We start from the raw sequence: 23252 nt of genomic DNA, 5'->3' as shown, positions 1-23252 counted from the left end.
CTGTAACACAGTGGAAAATTATGCAGGGAAGATCACAGCAGATCAGCCATTAAGCCAGCGTATAATAACTACCTGGTATGTAGTGGACAGAGCAGTCAGGTCAGAAAGATTTGGCTAGCTGTGTCCCCTGCACAAGATAGCAGCTTTCTCTGGGTCTCTGTGTACTCATCTTTAAGATAATGTTGGGGGGTGGTGCCTGGAGCCAAGATGATTGAGTAAAAGCAGGGACTGGCCTGAGTTCTCTCAGATTCTCCTCCACTCAAATTTAGAATGACACCTCAAAATGAATTCTAGAGCAGTAGAACAGAAAAGACAGAGGGAAACAGTTTTGCAGCCCATGGCAACTTAGGAGATCAGCAGAAAAGGTCAGTCTCCCTGGGGTGAGAGTAGAGCACAGTACAGTGCAGGCGAAGCCAACAGGAAGCTGGGGGGGGGAGGACAGCTGAATCAGCAGCGGTGGCTTCTGGAGCCCTCGGCGCACAGACGGTGAGGGGATTGGACAGCTGGTCACAAGGAGCTCGCAGGGGCCCCTTTGCTGGCACTGCGTTCAGACTCTGTTGCATTGTTTCAGGTTGCAGTCACGCTAAAGCCGCCAGGGAAGTGGGGACTCCGGTCACAGGTCCAGGGCAGAAAAGAACGCTTGTGGTTGCTCACAGAGCAGAGCACAGCACAGAAGAGTAATTGCCACGCTTCTCTTTAGGTCGTACTATCTTAGAAGAATTGCAAGCTTGCACACCCTCCAGAACTAGGTGCACAAAAAACCTGAAGCTTGGGGCAGAGCTCTCCCCCCACCTCAGGAGCAAGGCCCAACTCTGACATAAAGTTAAAAGTCAAGCAGTAGGCCTGAAAAATGAGCAAACAGCAACAGAAAAATAACCTGACCATAGAAAGCTGCTGTGGTAACAGGGAAGATCAGAACAAACCCAGAAGACAAAAAAGTCAAAGCCGCTGTGTCCAAAGCCTCAAAGAAAAATGTAACTTGGCCTCAGGCCCAAAAAGAATTCCTAAAAGAGGATGTAGCCACTTTGTTACCTCATGCCAGTAGTGAATATGGATAGTTACATAAATTTCATTCCATAGGTAACGTTTTGTGACTGGGGAAGACTGGGGAAATAGGGATGTGGTTTCATCTGCTCCATCTCACTATCATATGATTGAGAATCCACTTTTCACCCGTTCCATTTGGTTTTTTAATGTTTCCTCATTTCTCTTTCCTCTATCCAGCTTTTTGACGGCCATTTTGATACGAAGATTGGACATAAAATAGAGAGTGAAAGTTATAGGAGAATTGCCACAAGCATTGGCTGCTCTCCCAACAACATCCTGTTTCTGACAGATGTTACCCGAGGTAGGTGACTCTTGTCCTTTCTAGATTCTGGGCAGCAGACATTGTGGCCTGTGATGGACAGCATGAACTCCATGCACTTGAGGAGCTCTTTCACCTGGTCTTAGGAAATTAATGCAAATATGTCCAAAGGAATTTTAAAGCCTAGGTTAGTTTCCCATTTTGTAGGGGTGTGGAATGCTGATGTTTTTATTCTTGATTGCAACTCCCAGCCGTCTTTCCAGGGTTAGCAAATCTAAGGAAAATAAAAGGACTTTTTAAAAATATGATATAGGAGGAGTGGGTGGGAAGCTGCCAGGAGTCTTCAGTGAAAGTTTAGAAAGAATCTGAACTAAATTCATTGACTCTTGGAATCATTAGTGGAAAGAGCACGGGAGTGGGAGGCAGTCCCTGGTTCTTATCTTGGGATAACCCTAAACTTTGGTGCCCTAAAGTGAGTCTTCTAGCTTTGATTTTGGTAAAACGGGATCAGACGGGTACAGTTTTTTGAAGTAAATATTTTATTTTTTCCCTGATTACAAGTAAAGACAATTTTTAACATTCATTTTTTAAAAAAAATTCTGAGTACTTTTCCTATTGGGAACTCTTTGAAGCATCCAGAGTTTTTCTGATGCCTTGCTGTGGCTAACATCCTTAGGTGTCATGGATATTTGGGCCACCACCCACTTTTTAAAAAAATTCCCATCTTGTGCTATCTAATACCTTCAGGTTCATTTTACCTAGAAGTATTTGGCCAAAGCAGAAAGTAAACTAGGTGGGGTTTCTGTGTCTGGAGAGGCAACTAAAACTCAGTTGTGTAGGAGTTAGTGCCAGAATTTTGCACTGGGCTACACTAAATTAATTCACCAATTCGGTTGTAATTTTCAGTCTTGATCAGTTCCTCTCCTCTCATGTTGCAGCATGAGTCACCTTCGAGGCCCAGAGGCTGTGCCCTGGGAGGGCATGAGCATGTTGCTTCCCCTTGACTTTCTTTTCACCCCTTTGACGGCTTGGTGCAAAGAAGGCCTTTTTCTGGTTAGCAGGGAAGCCGGTCAAGTTCATTTCTTACAGAGGAGCATCTGGGGGGATTCACACCTTTTCAGAGCAGTGGATCCCAAATATTTATACATGAGGGAGAAAAGATGGGTCAGGAAACAAAAGGGCTTGAGTGAAGTTAAAAGTGAGGAGGAAAGAGGAGGCTCGAAGGAAACATTGAGCTTCCTAGAGTGCACAGCCTGGGAAACTGAGGCAGAAGAGATCACACAGTGCAGTTTCCCAAGCAATATAGGGACATCCACCCAGATGCCTACCTGGGGGGTCCTTGGGAGACTCCAGTCTGAGGTGGGAGAAATGCTCCCATCCCAGAACTGAAAAGACACGGGAAATTTGGCGTTTTGAGAAAGCCAGCCGGTTTTGCAAGTCTGTGCAGAACAATGGATTTCTTTCTTCAACACAAAATGGGTCAAATATGTGTCTTATTTTTAAACTTTGTACATTCGAAAGTGTGGTCAGCATAGAAAGAAAGCAGGGCAATAAGTAGAGAAGCAGATTAAGCGGGTTTGAGGTGCAGGTAAAGAATTCTCTTTCTACTGCTAGAATAGATTATCTGGTGTGGAGGTTTGGGTGGCGCAGAGCCTTGAAGCTCATTGTTTGGTGACTTGGGGAAACTTGGTGCTTTTAAAAGCATCTTTTTTTTTAGCCAATCACGTGAACCTGTTAGTTAACATTTGTTTTTCTAAAATTAAATTATTTTCCATTAGCAAGACTCCTCCTCCCCCTCCTCCCTACTTGAGTACGGAAGTAAAATAAAAACACCTGCTAGGAACATTTATAAGCAAAACAAATTTCTGCACTGGCCACATCCAAAAAAAAAAGTCTCTTTCTGTATACTGTGACCTTCATCTCTGTTAAAAGGCAAGTAGCAGGCAGCTAGGTGGTGCAGTGGATAGAGCTCCAGCCTCAGAGTCAGGAGCACCTGAGTTCAAATCTGGCCTCAGACACTTGACATTTACTAGCTTTGTGACCCTGGACAAGTCACTTAACCCAATTGCCTTACCAAAAAGCAAAAAAAAAAAAAAAGAGGCAAGTAGCATTTTCATCATTAGTACTCTGGAATCATAGTTGTTCATTCCAATGATCAGAGTTTTTTATTCTTTCAGAGTTGTTTGTCTTTACAGTATTGTTTCCCTAGTTCTGTTCACTCTTCATCAGTTCATGCGAATCTTCCCAAGTTTCTCCAAAGCCATCCCCTTCATATAATTTCTTACTCACAGTAGTATTCCATCTCATTTACATACATAATTTGTGTGTGTGTGTGTGTGTGTGTGTGTGTGTGTGTGTGTGTGTGTGTGTGTGTTTTAAAACCATATTTACCATACTTCTACTTTTTAGTTCTTTTTCTAGAGAGGTGGATAGCATCTTCCTTCATGGGTCCTTTGTAGTTGATTTGAGTGTTTATAATACTTAGAATAACATAGTCATTCACAATTACTCTTTTTTTTTTTCAGATTTAATAACAATTCACATTTATTTCATGTTTTACAAAACATTTTCCTCATGAGCCTGCAAGAGAGGAAGGGCCAGTACTGTCACCATTTTTTAAAGTTAATTTATTTTGAATTATCAGCAATCACTTCCATAAGCTTTTGAGTTTTCAATTTTTCTCCCCCTCCTTCCCCACCTCCCTCTCCAAAACGGTGTGCAATCTGCTATAGGCTATACACATACATTTCTACGTTAGTGATGTTGTAAGTAAGAATTAGAACCAATAAGAGGAACCACCAGAAAGAGGAAACGAAACACAACAGAAGAAAAAAAATAGCAAATACTGTGCTTCGATCTACATTCAAACTCCATAGTTATTTTTCTGGATGTGGATAGCATTTTCCATCATGAGATTTTTGGAGATGTCTTAGATCCTTGCATTGCTGAGAAGGGCTAAGTCTGTCAAAGTTAGTCATTGCACAACGTGACTGTTACTAGGTACAGTGTTCCCTGGTTCTGCTCATCCCACTCAGCGTCAGACCATACAAGTCTTTCCAGGTTTTTCTGAAGTCAGCCTGGTCATCATTTCTTATAGCACAATAGTATTCCATTACATTCATATACCACAGCTTGTTCAGCCATTCCTCAAAGGATGGGCATCCCCTTAGTTTTCAGCCTTTGGCACCACGAGGAGAGCTGCTGTGAATGTTTTAGAATATACAGGTTCTTTTCCTTTTTCCCTGACGACCTTGGGAAACAGACCTAGCAGTGGTATTGCTGGGCTGGTCAGATGGCATACACAGTTTTATAACTCTGGGCGCAATTCCAGATTGCTGTCTAAAATGGTTGGATCAGTTCACAGTTGCACAAACAGCATATCGGTGTTTCAATTTTTCTACATACCGTCCAACATTTATCATTTTCCCCTTCTATCATTTTAGCCAATCTGATAGGTGTTAGATGGTATCTCAAAGTTGTTTTCATTTGCATTTCTCTAATCAATAATAATTTAGATCATTTTTTTCATATAACTATATATGGTTCAATTTCTTCATCCAAAAATTTCCTGTTCATATCTTTTGACCATTTATTGAGTTATCTATTCTTTTAGATTTGACAAAATTCTTTATAAGTTTGAGATATGAGACCTTTATCTGAAAAACTGTATTAAAAATTTTCCAAATAATCTGTTTTCTTTCTAATCTTGGCTATATTGGCTTTATTTGTTCAAAAACTTTTTAATTTAATGGACTCAAAATTATCCATTTTGGCATCTTATAATTCTGTTTCTTGTTTATTCATAAATTCTTCTATCCATAAGTGTGATAGGTAATATGTTCCATGTTCTTGTAATTTATAATATCACCCTTTATGTCTAGGTCATATATTCATTTTGACCTTATATTATTGTTAAATGGTGTCAGATATTGGTTAATACTTAGTATCTACCAGACTGCTTTCCAGTTTTCCCAATAATTTTTTTTACCTAATGGTGAATTCTCATTCCATAAGCTTAAATCTTTACATTTGTCAAACACAGGATTACTGTAGTCATTTACTGCTGTGTGTTATATGTCTGCTTTGTTCCACTGATCCACCTTTCTATTTCTTACTACCAGATAGTTTTGATAATTACCACCTTATAATACAGTTAGGATTTGGTACTGCTAAACCTCCTTCCTTCACTTTTTTTTTTGGTTAATTCCTTTCATATTCTTGACCTTTTGTTCTTCCAAGTGAATTTTATTATTTTTTCTAGCTCAATAAAATAATTTTTTGATGATTTAATTGAGATGGCATTGAATAAGTTAGATTATGTAGAATTGTCATTTTTGTTGGCTTTGCCTACCCATGAACAATTAATATTTCTAAAGTGTTTTATAATTATGTTTATGAAGTTTCTGGGTCTGTCTTGGCAGGTATACATCCAAGTATTTTAGCTGTCTCTGGTTATTTTAAATGGGGTATCTCTTATTCTCTTCTTGCATGGTTTTGTTAGTGATACATAGAAATGCTGATGGTTTATGTAGATTTATTTTATGTCCTATTACTTTGCTAAAATTATTATTTCAACTAGGTTTGTAGTTGAATCTCTAGAATTTTCTAAGCATATCATCGTATCATCTTCAAAAAGAGATTGTTTTATTTCCTCATTTCCTGTTCTGATTCTTTCAGTTTCTTTTTCTTCTCTCACTGCTGTTGCTAGGATTTCTAGGACGGTATTGAATAATATTGGTGACAATGGGCGTCTTGTTTCCAAGCTGTGTTTGTCATCTGGTGGGTGTTTTGGAGTCGTTCTTGTCTTCTGGCCTCCTGTCTTGAGCATCTCCATCACCCTGGTGCTTTCCTGGTTTGCTCCCATGGCTTGCTTATTTGGTTGGCTTGCTCCTCCAGCCTCCTTCCTGACTGGATTGGATGTGAGAACTGGGCTTTGCACATTTCTGGGGGAAGGTCCGGACTAGTTCTGGTGCTGCTTTCTTGGGGTATTGAGTACTGTGTTGTTCTCGGGGTCACGCCAGGGACCCGCAGACTTAGATTGCTGTTCCCTATACCGAGCTCTGCAAGATCCTGACCTGGGTTTCAGTCAGCCAGCGGGGGAGCTCTGCTGGCCTGGGGCGGCAGAACTGCAGGCTCCCCTTTCATCTGGGATTCCTGCCCTGGTTATTCCCCGACTAGCTTCAGACTGGGCTGAAAGCTGGACTTTGAGACCCCATTCTAGTCCTGGGTTCCAAGCTGTTTTACTGCTGATTGCTTCTAGATCAGTATGGAGCCCTTTGCCCCGAGATGCCGCCTCTGGGTGCAGGCCCTTTCCTCAGTATGTCCCGGGCCTCTGCCCTTGAACTGGACGGTGAGTCTCGGCTGCCACTTGGCCCTGCTGCACAGCCTCACCCTGTGGTGGGCTGCCCGGAGGCTCCCCACACCTCTGTCTGTCTCCCCATTCCCACCTGAAGTGGGGGGGGGAATCCTTGGACTTGTCCATCAGGATTCCATCTAGTGATTTTCTAGAGTTCCCACTGCCGTCTTGGCTCCACCTCCAGCATCGAGTTGTCCATTGCACTTTGAATTTGCTTAATTTCTTTTACTGATAGGTAGCTGCCATTTACCTTTGTTCCTGAATGTTCCGTGTGCTTGGACTGGGAAAAATCTCGATTTGTCTTTAATTACATGTTGGATTAGGGGAATTGAAGTGGTTAGTTCAGGGAATGGGAATTTCAAGGCCCTTAACTTTCTCAGTTTTCTTAAGAGAAGGAAGGGGCTTCTCCCAGACTGGGCAGCCGGTGTTGCCTTGCATTATTTTACTTGCACAAAAATGTGAAGGTCAAGTCATTTACCCGTGGACTGGCCGACTCCTAAGGGCACTTCAGCTCTAATTCTGTCAGTTCCTGAGGCCTTTTTAGATCGAAGTCAGACGTGGATTTAAAAAACAACAACAATAGAGTAAATGGCCACTCTTCCCAAGCTTCAGGTACCTAGCTTCTTTGGAGTGCTCTAGAGCAGGGCTGGCTCTGTCTGCTGTCAGCATCTGGACCCTCTTCTTCACTTAGAACACAATGCAGATGGACAAGTGGGGCAAATAACAGTTTAAATCAATAAGTATTTGTCAAATACCTCAGTCACGTCCTGTGCTCTTGAAATGCCTCTCCTCCAAATGAGAGAGAGAAAGGGGAGATCATCAGGCCATTGGCTCATTGGAGCCCAAACCCTCTCTGACTTTTCCCATGAGCTGCGAGCAGCTGCTTTGTCCGTATCACTTTCTATCTTATATTTCTTTCCCTCCTTACATTGTAATACCCTTTTAGCCACATGGGCCGTATAGTCCATCTTTGTTTATCCACCACTTAGCAGCATTCTGTATGTTTAATATCTATTGAATTGAAAATGTGTTAAATGCTCATTGAATGACTTATTCCCATGAACATTTCTCTTTCCTGGCCTTCTTTTTTCTTTTAAGTCTTACACATACTTCAGGTGAAATTTCAAAGCCCGCGGGTTTTAGATGTTGTTGAAAAACAATAGGATCCCTAGATCGCAGATAAGCATCTAAGACAGCTCTTTGTGCGAGTACAATGGTTCGAGTGTTTTAATGCTGTATTCTCTTGGAAGCTGTTGAGATCAAGTTCCAAGGTTTTATGTCTTACACAAGGAAAATCCTGCCCAGGTGTCCGGAATTTCATGGATCCATAGTGACTGACGCCTTTGTTGCCTGTTTCACTCTTTACTTCCTCAGCGCTTGGGGGGGGGGTCATTGTGATCTCCACCCCAATCCAAGGCTTTCTTCACTTCACCAAACTGCCCAGATGCTTTTCAAGTTTGCCGTGGTTGTACCAAGCTAGGAGCTTGGGGGGAAGAAGTCACAAGTGATGAGTTTTGCAGCAGATCCAGCTTTATAGTGCCAGGCCTGAGAATGCACGCGCCTGGCCCTTACTGGCCAGGAAGAGTTGATTTTTGGTTGGGGGAGGGGTGGAGAGACCAGTGGGTGATTTGAGATCTGTGAAGCCCATTTATTTGTGGGAGAATGTGACCTGTTTGAAGAGGTAGCAGAAGAATAAGGTTTGGTACCAAATTGCAAAGCCAAGGTTCCCCTGAGCGTTTGTGAGATCCATTCAAGATGTCCTGTCCTCGTTTTTGTATGTGGGATGAGCCGGAAGAAGGGTGGAATCATCTGGTTTTCTTCGTCGGGATGATAGAGGGCCCCTTTTCCCTTTTGTACAGTCGCCTAACAGTGCTAAATAACCTCATCTAAATGGTGATGTTGCTCAGGCACAGCTGATTCCGATTGTCCGCTCGTCTGTTCTAAGGAAGGTCTGGTCCCATTTTTGTTTCCCCAGAGGCCAATGCGGCAGAAGAGGCGGACGTCCATGTGGCAGTGGTAGTGAGACCCGGCAATGCGGGATTAACAGGACGATGAAAAATCCTATTTCAATCTCATCACTTCTTTCAATGAACTGTTCTTGCCTTCATCAACTTAGAAGAAGAGGTTTTCTTGTTTTTTGAAGAGAGATCAAAACTGCTTCTCAGAATTGTACCTCTGCTCTTCTTTTCTGGGTTTATCCTACTGATAAAATCGTATATCTAAAGAAAATTACATGTTCAGATCGCCTTCCCCAGGGGTCCCTAAAGGAGAGGGGAAGGGAGTTTTAATTCAGTAAAATGAAGGCCTATTTTAAAAAATTATGAAGATACAGGAGTTGTTGAGAGGCTGCATCACTAAAGTATTTGCTCTCCTGTGGGATGGCATCTGCTAAGCACAGTGGGTAAAATTACTGAGAAAAGGAAGACATTTGTCAGCCTGCTGTAGCTGGCTCTTTACCAAGTGAAAAGCTAATTTGGAAGAGTCATTCTAAAACTTCACTATTCTAAAACCATTCCTCACAAACTTGCTATGACTTTAGAACCTTTCTACAGCAAGCGTTCTCTTTATGGTGATGGGAGCAAACACTTAGGTGACCAAAGTGTAGCTGGTCTTGCATACAAGAAGGCCAAAAGTCTGTGTTAGCATCTAGTAAAGAAGAAAACTAAGAACTAAAATCACTCCCAGGGCTTGACTAACCAGGTGTTGATGTTGTCATTAGGATGTAGCTTGTGATTCCATGGCTCTGACAGTGGCCCTTAATAACCTTATCTGTCATCAAGGTGCAAAATCAAAATGTGGTCATCACCTCTGACTGCAGAAAGCTTTGTGCTGCTTCTGAGCGCTTGGCATGCCATCCCTCCGATTGAGAATACCTTGTAAAGGAGCCCTTTCCCTCCAGATTTAAAGTTAGAGAAGAAATGTCAATTGTAGAAGTACTGTTTATCCCAGCTGGTTCTGATATGCATCTTCATGTGATATTTCATGTTGTGATTAATAAAAAGCAATTTCCCCTGGTCGTTTATTTGTGACCCTAAAGGGCTGATTGATTGACGTTGTCATTTGCTGTCCCAATTTTCATTATGCCAGACGGTATATACAGATGCCCTCAAGTGACCAGTGAAACAAAGACGAGGCCAGAATAGATTGGCAGCTGCACTGGGAGTCAGAAAGGCTTGGGTTCGAATCCTGCCTCCCACACATTCTGGCTGTGTTGTGGCATCAGGTAAATCACCTGTCAGAGTGTAGTTTGCCCACATGAGTCTCTCAATACTATATGTTAACAGATGATATTTAATCTACTTGGAGGGAGTTTCTCTGAAGGAAGTTGTCCACACTAATTAAATTGTAGGTCTGGACCAAAAAGAAAAAAATTCTCCAGTTTTCAAAATCAGAAAACTTATATTCTTGGGCCCTTTGATGATGTGAGATTTCATTGGTTCAGGTTCTCCAACCCGAAGTTGTTAGTAAACGGTTTGGAGGAGTTGCTATGGCTGGAAAATTGCCCAGCCATGGTCAGTGTGCTGATGACCCTCCCCCAAAGGAAGCATCCTCATCAGACCTTCGGGCAGGAGCTGTTCTGGCTTGTGGACCTGCCAGAGTGTAGGCTCCCTGCTGGCTGTAAGAGCTGAGCGTAGGCACCATCTCACAATGAAGCAGTGGGGGAGAGCCCTTGTGAGCGACTCACGAGTCGGATTAAGGTTTGATTCTCAATGCAATTTAGCCAAACAAAAGGAGATGTGAGTGGATCAAACGTTTCCGAAATATCAGGGAAATCTATCTTTAAATCTGAAGGATGGGGAACTTGGTTTAGAAGGGGTAAGGAGAAGTATTTGATTAAGAAAGAAGATAATGAGGCTAGAGTTAAAAAAAAAAAAGACAATATCCAGCTCAAACAAGAGAGGAGGGGCAAGGAAGAGGCCAACTTTTGGAGGGTCTTCCATGAAGACCACTGAGTTTTCATGGCATCCTCTTTTTCTTAACAAATACCAAAAAAGTTCATGTTCAAGCACTAGTTAAAACTTGATAACTTTGGGATATCAAATCCCACAAAAAGTCATACTGCCAGACCAGCCACAAACCAATATCTCCTACCGGTAGTAACACTTCAAGATGCAGTAAACTATCCCCAGTTTAAAACAGTTCTTGCCTGGCTTTGGGGGTTGATGGTGGAGTGGGGGAATGACATGGGAATCTGATGGCTCTCTGAGGTCTTGGAATAGTAGAGTCTCCCTGGTGTTCACATTCAGATCGTGTGGAGTAAAGATTGTTGTTGAAACAAGTTTGTAACTACTGCCTCCATGGCAGTGTGGTGTTACTGTTAGATAAACAGAGCTGCCTTATTAAGACGGTTCCAGGAAATGGCATTGGGAGAAAGGAAAGGAAGAGACTTAAGGAATTACCCCTCATTTATCTAAAAATTACAATTTTTGCTGAATTTGGGCTATTTTAAAAGTCTGCCCAGGAAAATGCTTGTAATGTAATAGCAAATTAACACATTTTGGCATTGTATTAAACACAATTCTTTGCCTACACTACCACTCCTGTCTTCCCCACCTCCCACCTTCATGGTTTTTGGGTGTCTGTATATTCCTATTTTAGTGATAGAAAATGTTTTCAGTTTCCTTGAGCAGATTTTAATTATAAGTTAGCCTCAGTCCTGTTTGTAGGCAATGGTTTTGGCTACAGTGTTCCAGATTAGTACAGAGCCTCTGCCACCACTTGAAATGACAGTTGCCAAAATGTTCAGTCCGTCTTTCCTTTTGAATCACCCAAAGCTTGCCTCACACACTTGAATTCTCTGCACCGTTATTGACCGTGATAGAAAACACCACAGTGGACCCTAGGATCTTATTTTAATATCATTCTGTGAGCATTTTAGCAAATTGCAGACTGCTTTTTGGTTCACAAATCAGTTATCAATGTTACCAGCTTCTTCATGAAGAAAGGTAAAATGGTCAGCCAACAACTGTAGTGCCATCTTGGCTCTGTACAGCTGGCAAAATTCTGGATGGATTCCTGAAGAAACAAACACCAAGATTGAGCAGTCGTGGAACTGAAATGGGATTTTAGACCAGAGTGTAAATCTGCAGATGTGGTCTCTGTTAGGTGTTAAGATATAGCAAATGTACATAGAAGAACCAAGGTTTTTATGTTTTGGTCACAGACTTCTCACCCTGGGACCAAGGTGGTGCAGAGAAGAGAGTATGCCTCTTGGTGAAGAGGTAAATGCTTTGTAACTTTTGGGTTTGCTCTATCTTCTCTGCAAATATTCTTTGGTAAAAACTAATTGATGTTAATTGGTTAAGTGATATTGGGGTGCTAATCAAAAGTATAGAGGATACTAAGATTAAGCGATGCTGGGTAGATGATATTAAAGAAGTTACTTGGTGATATTGGAGAGGACACACCAAATGGGACCTCAGACTGACAAGATACCCACAGATCCTCAGGGGTATCCCTAAAACCCTGAGAGAGAGATGTAGCCAGCCTCTGGGAACCTAACTTAGTGGGGCAGAAGTTGGGCTAAGTATCTAGTTATTGAGTTTTCAGCAACTACCTATCTGTCTTCACATTTGTATGTGTTTATAGGCATCCATATATTATATATGGTGTCCCAAAAGTCTTGGTGTCGTTTTCTGATGTTAAAAGCTTCAAACTGCACCAAGAGTATAATACGTGTGTGGGTGTAGATGTGTATGCACTTTGTTATACAAGACAGACAAGTTCCTCTTTTGGGAAATGATAACTTTTGCATAGTTGATTGTTTCAGTACTGATACCTGTTGTGTTAATGAATCCTTCACAAATATTAATATTGTGGCCAATGTGAGAAATTTGGATTTTATAAGCCCTAAAATACAGATTCTTCACATCTACTCAAGGTAGAAGAGATTCTCGGTCCCATATTGATTGCTTTTCAGATGCACACATGGTAATGCATCACTGAAGGGTGGTAGAGGTTGGGACAGAGATTATACATTTCTCTGGAATGTAAGCTCTTTGAAAGCAGGGGTGGTTTTCTCTTTACCCTATCCTATATCCCCAGCACCCAGCATAATGTCTTGCAGGTAGTAAATGTTTGTTGACTTGAAAATCCATCAAAATTATTATAATAATAGCATTTACATGCTGTTTTACAAATATTATCTCATTTAGTCTTCACAACTACCCTGGGACTTAGGTGCTGTTTTTATCTTCACTTTACAGATGAGGAAACTGAGGCAAACAGGGGTTAAGTGACTTGTCTAAGATCACACAGCTAGTAAGTGTTGAGAAAAGACTGGAGATTGAATGGAAGTCTTCCTCACACTTAAAGTTTCACATGCTACCCATTGCACCACCTGGCTATTATTGAAACATCACTGAATATTTTTTTTTCTAATGCCATTATGTATTAGGAGTCCTTTGCATGTGTCCAATTAGTTATTGAAATAGAATTTCTTAAGGTTATTATTAGATAAGCAAAGTGCTCCTGTTTTGAAGACATGTCAAAGTTTCAAATTTTTTACTTGAAAAGGGTATTTTTGGTTCCTTCTCAAAGGGTAGGAAATATACTGAAGAGAAATAATGAATATCAGTAATGAAAGGAAACTAAGGCAGCTAATGGATGGTTAGACCATGGATAGAATTCTGAGCTCGGGGTCAGGAAGTTGGAGTTCTCTAGTCTCCCATCAGACACTTACATTAAGCTGTGTGACCCTGGGCAAGTCACTAAATCTCTGTCTCTGTTTCCCCAGTTGTGCAATGGCTGTATAACACCTACCTCACCCAGGGTTGTGAGGATCAAATGAAAATGTTTACAAAGCGACAAACCTTAGAAAACTATGTAAATGCTAGTTATTATTATAAATTAATTTGAACACAGAATAAGAGTGCTGGATGCCCACCATTTTAATTTGTTGGCGGAAACCAAAATGAAAGAAGGCAGACGGACTTCTACCTGAGCTCTCCTTCTTCTCCTAAGGAGATGAGTGAGACTTGATAACAATGAGATATAACATGCTGTGCTAGAGAATCTGTTAATAGCCTGACAACATTTATTAACTTATGAATGATTCTCTTTCATGATTATGCATATTTTGGAGAAAACCATGAGATGGAATTGTTTATAGAGATTGGCTATTCCAACTCTGTTATTTTAAAAATGTAAGGGGTGTGTGTGTGTGTGTGTGTGGTGGGGAGGTTGCTGGATTCCCCTACAAGTTTTTGACTCTGAGAGCTCTCAATAGCCATCAGAAGTTGATGCCTCGCTTTTTTCTACTGGCTTCTCTCAAAGTCCTACAACCATCTGAAGTTCTTTTTCCCCTCATACGGGTATTCAGTGTCTTGTCTCAATTCTACATTCTCACCCCAGAGTCAAGGTCACTGGGCTTTCCTCCAGGGTACCACCAAGTGAGTGGAGGGGCCACACAGGGAAGAATAAGACAGCAGTGAAGTGATTCTTAGTCCAACCTCGTTTTGTAGAGAAGCAATGGATGCCCAGCAAGGTAACTTGCTTAAGATTACACAAATACTGAGTAGCAAAGCCAGCATTCAAGAATTTAGTCTTAGCACACCCTCTGATATGCCATACTTCACTATTGCTGTGGTCTTATGTGTTACTCTCTTTTTCAGCAAAAGCAGTGGCCCCCAGGCAAGACTCTCAGTAGGCTCAGTGTCAACAGATTAGAGTGTTTCTCAGTACTGGAACAGTTCATTGCTGACCTGGAGGGAAAGCTGAGTCAACACACACAAGAATGGGGCAGAAAAGGAGTGGGCAGCTTTCAGAGACTTGGTGTACAGCACTACATTTGCTCATCGGGGCCAGAACACTCTTAAACATCAGGCTTGGTTTGACAAAAAGTGATGGGGAAATTCAGAAGCTTCTAAACAAGAAATGAGAACTCCACAATATTATCTGTTGTCAAGAAGGCGGTGTTTGATGCCATCAGAAGTAAGGTGTAAATGAAGTTTGGAGAGATGCAAGATTCTTGGCTCAGTAAGAAGGAAGATGAGGTTAAATTTTATACTGACAGCAATCCAAAGCACTTCTACGATGCCCTGAAGACTGTTTATGGGCCGGTGCTGATAGAGCCACACTGATCAGTGACAAGGACATGATGCTGGAGAGATGCGCGGATGCTTTCATAACATCAACATCGTCAACCAATGCTGAAGCCATTGACTGTATGCCTTAGCTTGCAGTCAACCTTTTCCAACCAAACCAACTGAAGAAGAGGTTTTGAGTGCCAGGAGGCTCCTGTTGAGTGGCAAAGCCTGGCATTGGTTCCATCCCAGCAGAGATCTACAAGGCAGGGCCACTTCTCATACAGGAGCTGAGTGAAAATTTTCCACATCATGTGGCAAGAGGAAGTTTTCCTCAGAGCGAGGATGTCTCCATTGTCCATCTCTATAAAGGAAAAGGAAACAGGATATCCTGTGACAATCACAGGGGGGGTTTCTGTCTTAGTCTTTGCTGCCCATATTCTTGCCAGAGCCTTCCTTAATAGGCTGATTCTTCACCTGGGAGATGGTCATCTGAGAGCCATTGTGGCTTCAGAAAGGGCTAGTGAACAATCAGCATGGTGTTTGCTGCTTGACATCTCCAGGAGAAATACGAGGAGCAGAGCAGAGCAGAGGCCTGCATACAACGTTCATCGATCTGACCAAGGTCTTTGATGCTGTAAGGCATAAGGACTTGTGGAAGATCATGGCAAAATTTGGCTGCTTGGAGAAGTTCATGAGGATTGCATAATTGTGTGCCAGTTTCGTGATGGCGTGCTCACACTGTTCTGACAGAGGATGATGCTCTTACACTTTCCTAGTCATCAATGAAGTGAAGCAGGGTTATGTGCTTGCTACCATACTTTTTAGCTGTTTTTCTACAATGTTGTCAGACATCTTCAACAAGGACGAAAATGGCATCAAGGTCAGCTACCACACTAATGGTAAACTATTTAACTTGAAAAGGTTACAAGCCCAGGCCAAAGTGGAGAGATAGTTGGTGTGCGACCTTTTGTTTGCAGATTAATGCAGCGTCGGAGGCTGAGATGCAGGAGTATGGCTCCATTCTTTGTCGCTGGTGCTAATTTTGGCCTGACAATCAACACCAAGAAAACAGAGGTCCTCCACCAGCCATACATGGAACCATGGGTCACAGTAAAAGGAGAAATTTTGAATGCTGTGGATAAGTTCACTTACTTGGCAGTATACTTTCCAGGGATGTCCACATAGATGATGAGGTTGATGAATGCATCGTTGGAGTGTTTGGGAGGCTCCAAAGGAAAGTATGGGAGAGAAGAGGTATTGGACAGACTACCAAACTGAAGGTCTACAGAGCCATGGTGCTGACTTCACTGTTGTATGCCTGTGAAGCCTGGACAGTCTACCACTAGGAGAACGAATCACTTCTCTCTGATTTGTCTTAGGGAGATTCTGAAGATCACCTGGCAAGATAAGGTGTTGGACATCGAGGGCCTCTCTCGAGCTGAATTGTCTGGCATTCAAGCTCTGCTGCAGAGAATGTAACCCTGCTGGGCTGGCCACATAGCCCGAATGCCAAATGTATGTTTCCCTAAAAGGCTTTTATGGAGAACTCACACAAGGCAGGGGCTCACAGAGTGGTCAGAAGACAAGGTCACTCTCAAGGACTCTCTGAACTTAATTATCAGTTGGGAGATATGGGAGACACGCAGCACGGCGTACCTGCGTCAAAGAAGGTGATGTGTGCTCTCAGAGCAGAGTCACTGCACAAAGGAAGCGTGAGCTGTGCACATCCAGAGACACCTCCATCCCAAATGTCCTAAGGGACTACTTGTGCCGGATCTGCAGGAGAGCCTTCCAAGCTCCTATTGGCCTGATCAGCCACAGCCAAAAGCGCTGTACCCTAACCCCAACATCGTGATATCATTGGTCCTCTTTGGAAATGAAGGACAAGGGGCAGCTAGGTGGTGCAGTGGACAGGGCTCTGTCCTTGGAGTCAGGAGGACCTGAGTTCAAATCTGGCCTCAGACACTTGACACTTACTAGCTGTGTGACCCTGGGCAAGTCACTTAACCCCTATAGCCACACCAAAAAGCAGAAAATAAAAATACTAGAAAATGAAGGACAAACAACAACGTCATTATTGCCGTAGTTTTGTTGTGTTATTCACTTCTTGCCTTTATAGAGTATTGAAAAGAACCCTCCCTAGGCTTGGATTCAGGAGAAAACGGGATTCAAATCTCACCTCTGATACTATCTGTGTAACCCTGGCAGAGCTAACTAATCTTCCAGTGCCCCAGACAGCCCTCTAAGACTAACTTACAGATGAGCTGCTGATCTGCTTTAGTGGAGAGATTTTTCCACACCAGCACTTCAATCATGTGCATATTTTCATACAGCTTGCCATTCATGTAACTCTTCTAAGGCCCAAGGTTTAAGAAAATCAGACTTTTATTGTAGAAATTAGAGAAGCCTCCAGTAGGTAGAAAAGGGAAGGCGCATTTAGTAAGCACCTACTGTATGTCAGGCCAGGCATTGTGTTGAGCGTTTTACAAATATTATCTCATTTGATCCTCAAAACAGCCTGTGAGGTAGGTGCTATTATTTTCATTTTACAGTTGAGGAAACTGAGGCAGACAGAGGTGGATCAACTTGCCCGGCATGACAGAGCTAGTGTCTGAGGCTGGATTTGAACATGGTTTTTTTCCTGACTCTGAGCCCTGTAATCTTTTACATTCCTGAGATTTTTCAGTGTCTAGTTTCAGGAGGCAACTGGTGGATTCTCTCAGTCTGGTTCTAATAGTTCTGGACAATTTTCCACTTACGATTTCTTGAAGTATAAGATCCAGCTCTTTTTTGTGGAGTCATGGTTTCCCCGTAGTTTATAATTTTGAAGCTCTCTCCTTGCCCTCTTCTTACAGGCCAGTTGTTTCTGATAGTAGACACCTTACATTTTCTTCCTGAGTTTAAATATGTCCCCAGACACATACTATCTGTGTGACCCTGGACAAATCACTTAACCTGCCTCAGTTTCCTCATCTGTAAAATGGGGATCATAGTAGCACTTACCTCGAAGGGTTGTTTTGAGGATCAAATAAGGTAATAATCATGGTACAGCATATAGTAGGCAGTCACTAAATGCTGCTTTCTCTACCTACTGGAGGCTTCTCCAATTTCTATAAAAGTATAATTTTCTTAAATGGCCTTAAATGTGCCTGGCACATAATAAGTATTAAATAGATGTTATTATTATTATTCATTCTGCCATGTCTTGTTTTCTTCTGGAGTCACTGAATTCTGATTTCTCTATTTCAATTTTAATACAGTCTGCTACTTGGGTAAAGTTTTCCATCTTTTGTTCTTTTTGTGTGCTTTTATTTCATTTATAATTTCATTTTTTAAAAAATCTCTTGCTTTGTTTATCTACTCTTGGAGTGATCAAGTCATATATTTTTCCCCCTGAGGCTTTGCTTTTATTTCTTTTGAAATAACTCTTCTTAAAAGGCTTTACCTTTTTTTCCTTTTTTTTTTTTGGAGGCAGTCGAGGTTAAGTGACTTGCCCAGGGTCACACAGCTAGTAAATGTCTGTGGTGAGTTATGAAAAAGGCTTTGCCTTTTGGTTGACCCAAGTCACCTATGGTATTTGTTATCTGTTTTTCATATCTCCAATCTTAGTTTCTGAATTGAGACCATGACAGGGCTCCTGTTTCTCCCACACTCTTAGAGGGGATGATCAGGCTTTCCATCTCCCCTAGAATTTCTATGTTCAAAATTGTGGCAGGTTTCCCAACCCCCTGAGTGATCAGAGATCAGAAGGCTGTTGCCTTCAGGCCCCTCTGACAGGGAAACTGAGGCAGACAGACTGGGTCACACAGCTAGATCTGTGAGGCCAAGTTTGAACTCGGGTCTTTCTGACTCCCAAGTTCTGCCTTCTATCCACTGCACCCCTTAGCTGCCCCAGATCCCGTTATATTTTCATAGTTTCTTAATAGTCGTTTCTTTCCTAACCAAAGCAGTGCCCAACTCCCTTCACCTTCAAGGGTCTTCAGTGCTGTGGCCTTTCACTCATACCTGGCGGACTCCATCTTCTGGACCAAGGTTGTCCACCTCCCTTAATCTGGGGCAAGCCTGGTCTTTGCATTAGTTTTGCATCGCTGAAGTTTGTTTTGTTAGGGAGCATCCATCCAAATCTCACTCCCTTTCCAAAGGAGGTGTGAGTCACGAGGAAGGGAAAAACAATGCATATTTCGTCATAAAAGCACTTTATTTAGTGGTCCTGACCCTGTGTGTGATATTGGTAATTGCTTAGCTTTGCCAGAGGGCACCATTAGACAGACTCCCACAAGTATAGAACAACATCCCACCATCCAAAGTCAGCAGCTTGATTTTTACTTGTGGAAAGTAAAAGAAATCATCACAAACCTTCATGTTTTTCTTTGATAAAATTTTCACAATATAAAAATGATAAAAACAAAAACAGGTTTTTTTTTTCTTTTTAAAAAGAATAAGTGTTACCTTGGCTTGGACTATTTACAAATAGATGCCCTTTTAATAAAAAGATTATTCTTTGCTTGAACTTTTCCCTGTTTATGCTTGCTGACTTCTAGCCAAGTTCACTTTGCTCTAGATTAATTTTTTTTACCCCATTCACAATTACCTTTATTCCTGCACCTCATATGGGTGACAGTCATTCCACCATACTTAAAAAGTCTCATTCATTGGTTTTTGTTTTCTTTTTTAATGATTTTTGCTGACGTTTCCTTCACTGGATCCAAAATAATGGTTTTTGAAAGTGTAATTCTGTGAAATCCCACAGCTCCTAGGGGCTGACTGGGGGTTCTCCAGGACAAAGCACAAGCATAGATGGGGGATATGTTGGAGTTGTGGCTGCCTCCATCCCTGGTCACTCCAGGAACCATGAGTCCATGGTATGCTGGGGCACCAAGAATACTAAGAAACAGTCTCAGCATTTTGTGGGCCTCTTCCAAAGAGTGGAACTCACTGGCTTTCAGTCTTGCACTAAGATAACCTAATGTTTGCCTTTGCTTGTCTGAGACAACCTCCAACTCTTTTGGGTCCTTCTCTCTCATCTTTTCCTATATGTCATCTTAGCTTCCTCTAATGGAAAAAAAAAACCCCACCCAATAAATTAAGCCTTCAGGGGATGATAATCTGACCTCATTATGGTTGGATCCAGTACAAGGCAGACATCTGTATATTAAGATCCTTTTCTGTCCATGAGATCCAGAGTAATACAAAGAGGCAATTTTAGGGACGCAGAGAAGCAAACCAAAGCTATCATCCAGGACAGACTATAGGAAGCACATTTAAAAACGAAACCACATCTTCATCTCATTTCATATGAGTGGTGGTTCTGTAATCCATCCTAGTAGATTTTCTCACTAAAATTATGTAACACAATTTTCCGTTGGAACACACAAGGCCCCCTCTTTGTCACAATGAAATGAGTGCTGGATGAGATACGGGCTCAGTACTTGGGGAATTCCCTCCCCACCTCCCTCAACCCCACTATGCCTGGGCACTCTTCTTTGGATCATTTCCATCCAGACAAGTGTTACTTGGTCATCCATTATGAAGATCATCTGGGTCTGAACTGAAGATTTTGAGTGGCTTGTTCCAATCCTCCTTAGATCTGAAGCAAGACTTAGGGAGTTGGAGGCTTTGCCATTCCCCTTTTGAGTGACCCTTCTTAACAGTAAAGGGTGTGAATGGTGAAGTCATGATAGGTGAGGAGGAGAGAGTAGTGGGGAGGGCTGGGAAAAGGGGACAGGCAAGGGGGGAAAGATACATGGTCTTGCACAAACTTCTTGGTCTGTTATGTGTATTAAAGATGCAAGAGCTTCCATCCATGTCTTCATATAGGGGCTTGTGCTTTTATTTTCCCCTTTAAAGAAAAAATCCACCCTGAAAAGAGGACCCTTTAGTGATAGTGACTGTGAACAGATGGGTGTGTGTTGTGTGTGTGTGTGTGTGTGTGTGTGTGTGTGTGTATGGGTGTGTGTGTGTTGGGTAAGTGTCATGAAGTCAAACGTGACATTCTTTGCCCATGTCAGTCGTTAACCCTGTCCCCCACTGTCACCAACGAGGTCAAAGTAAGTCAAATTACACCTGGTCAGTTTGATACTCAGATGCTTCTGATAGGCTTTCAGAGAAACTCAGGAAATTCTCCTGGTACTCGGAGCAGACAATCTCGTAACGGTAATGCCGGAATTCCACGGCGAAGGTACCAAAGTAACAGAGAAAGCACATCACGAGGCCCCACTGAATCCGGGCCGCGTGCATGTGGATTTCTTGGGCCATGAGAATAAAATCTGGGGGAAGGGGAAAGTCAAGAAAAACACACTGGGAATTGTCAGTGGACACTTTAAAGCAGGCCATGTCACAACCTCCCTTTCCAAGATAATGCCACTATCATTACAATCTGATAGACTGCCCTGAAAAATACCCAAAGTACTCCATGAGATCAATAAGAGGGCTAAGCCTTTCACAGACAGGGAAAGGGAAGGATTATGGAATAGGCATCTATTAAACACCTACTATGTGCTAGGTAAAGCTAAGTGCTTTACAAATATCTCATTTGATCCTCACAACAACTCTGGTGCTAATTTTTATTTCCATTTTATAGTTGAGGAAAGTGAGGCAGGGGCAGCTAGGTGGCACGGTAGATAGAACGCTAGTCCTGAAGTAAAGAAGACTCCTCTTCCTGAGTTCAAATCTGGCCTCAGACACTTAACTAGCTGTGTGACCCTGGGCAAGTCATTTAACCCTGTTTGCCTCAGTTTCCTCACCTGTAAAATGAGATGGAGAAGGAAATGACAAACCATTCCAATATCTTTGCCAAGAAAACCCCAAATGGGGTCATGGAGAGTCAGACATGACTGAAAAACAATTAAACAAGAAACTGAGACAGCAGTGAAGTGACTTAAAGGTCTGGGGGGAGAAAAAGAGACATTTCTGAAACTATTTTGGGTGTAACGAGTCTCAAACCAAACCTGGAAATGCTGTCAGCGGTCACACTCCAAGTTAGGAACCGCCCTTCTCCCTCTCCTATTCAGAAGCAGAGAATACACCTTTATTCTTCAAGGGCCACTTTCATCCATCTTTGCAATGAACTATGAAAAAAAAAGAGTTGAGACCCTTCTTATCTGTTACTTTCCACAATATTTGTTGGGGGTGGGAATTTTTAGGGAGAAAGATCTAACAGAAAGGGAAGTTGTACTTTGACCTTAGTAGTAGTCAGTACTACCCATTAGATTATGAATTAATTGGTTTACTAAAGGTCCCAAACGTCATTGGTATTCATTTGTGTGTTCACAGCAGTCCTCCACAAAAGAAACAAGGAGGGATAATTTTTTTTTTAAATCAAGGCAAGCCCTTGGAACTGTGTTCTTTTGCAAGATTACACCTAATATCAACATTTAACAGGATAGAAACCACTGGCTCTGTACTTCCTTCTCTTAGTTCTGGGCACCGAAAGGGGAAAAACAATTCTCTGTGGCATTCCTAATGGCAAAAGAAGAGGCAGAACCACGTGGGTCAAATCTGAGTTGGCATATCTGGGTCTATTCAACTTGGATTAATGAGAGGATTCTTGCTGTTAATGGAGAACTAATAAACAGCTTCTTAGGACTCAGATGGAATTTAGAATAATGGTCTCAACACTCTACACCATCTGGAGCCTACCCATTGCTCTACTGATGAAGTGTCCAGATGTTGTAAACATTGCTAAGACCTTTATGCTAATTTGGCACCAGAGAGCTTAGACCATGAAAATCTGCAGATAATTAGGAATGGCCCTTTCTCCAAGGGTGTCCTGGTAAATGTTTGACAGCTAGCCCTCAGAAAAACACAACACATGTTTAAGCTTAATTTTCATTATGAACATTTTTTCCATCATTTTCTTAAGTCTAGACAATCATCAAGACAAAAATCATTTGAGATGTTTACTGATTTCTGAGGGGGAAATGTTCACACTGAAAATTTAACAATCAGCTCTCCCAAGCCAGAATATTCCTATCCTCTCTCCCTCTCCTATTTAGCTTTTGCAACAAAGTAGCAACTTTTGAACAAAGAGCTTTAACCTCTAAACCATCAACTTAATTTTTTTAATCAAGATGCAAATGAGGAGTGAATATGGCTGATTTAAGTTTCAGCTTCTTTAATGTCCTCTGGCCCATTTGACTAGGAAAGGATGCTGATGATTAATTAGTGAGATGGGCAAAGGGCAGGTGGTCAGAGAAAAGAGAAGTGAAAATTCACAAACTGGAAAAAATCAGTCTCTGAATAACAAAGAGCTGATTTTGTTGTCTTTGCTAAACAAATTGCTACCACACATACTGTACGATATTAATTGTTCATTTTATCTAGGATGGCTCAATGTACCATATGCTTCTTGAGTTCACTTCTTAAAATGACTTAATTACTTTTTTCTGAAACATAAATTTGCTTGCTTTTGAACCTCTTAGTGGATAATTTATTGAATGAAACAATTGAATCATTCACTAGTAAATTAATGGAGGGTTTTTTTAAAGAGAAAAACAATTGCAATACTTTTGTAGTTCAGAATGTTTTTTTTCTTTTTTTAATTTTTTTTTGTTCCAAAAGGGGA

The 23252-nt window shown here is 41.8% G+C and overlaps 2 protein-coding genes across 10 annotated transcripts in view; one reads left to right on the top strand and one right to left on the bottom strand.

Moving 5' to 3' along the window:
* Positions 1 to 23252, top strand: part of ENOPH1 (enolase-phosphatase 1) — a 55946-nt gene that overhangs the window by 19594 nt on the left and 13100 nt on the right. For 4 of the 6 annotated variants that reach the window (XM_020988398.2, XM_020988399.2, XM_020988401.2 and 1 more), the window contains exon 5: positions 1225 to 1348. In XM_020988398.2, the coding sequence (XP_020844057.1) occupies positions 1225 to 1348 (124 nt within the window). Of the gene's footprint in view, positions 1 to 1224; positions 1349 to 8637; positions 9685 to 14275; positions 17879 to 23252 lie in introns of those variants that run through there. The other 2 variants (XM_078148731.1, XM_020988400.2) reach the window with 2 other exon arrangements.
* TMEM150C (transmembrane protein 150C) overlaps positions 18869 to 23252 on the bottom strand; it is a 63646-nt gene continuing 59262 nt past the window's right edge. For all 4 annotated transcript variants that reach the window (XM_020988405.2, XM_020988406.2, XM_020988409.2 and 1 more), the window contains one exon: positions 18869 to 20955. In XM_020988405.2, coding sequence (XP_020844064.1) covers positions 20747 to 20955 — 209 coding nt within the window. In that variant the 3' untranslated portion in view covers positions 18869 to 20746. The remainder of the gene's footprint in view (positions 20956 to 23252) is intronic.

Source organism: Phascolarctos cinereus, unplaced genomic scaffold (genome assembly GCF_003287225.1).
Source record: "Phascolarctos cinereus isolate Bilbo 61053 unplaced genomic scaffold, phaCin_HiC Scaffold_9;HRSCAF=440, whole genome shotgun sequence".
Taxonomy (NCBI): Eukaryota; Metazoa; Chordata; class Mammalia; order Diprotodontia; family Phascolarctidae; genus Phascolarctos; species Phascolarctos cinereus.
This window is presented reverse-complemented; position numbering and strand designations above follow the sequence as displayed.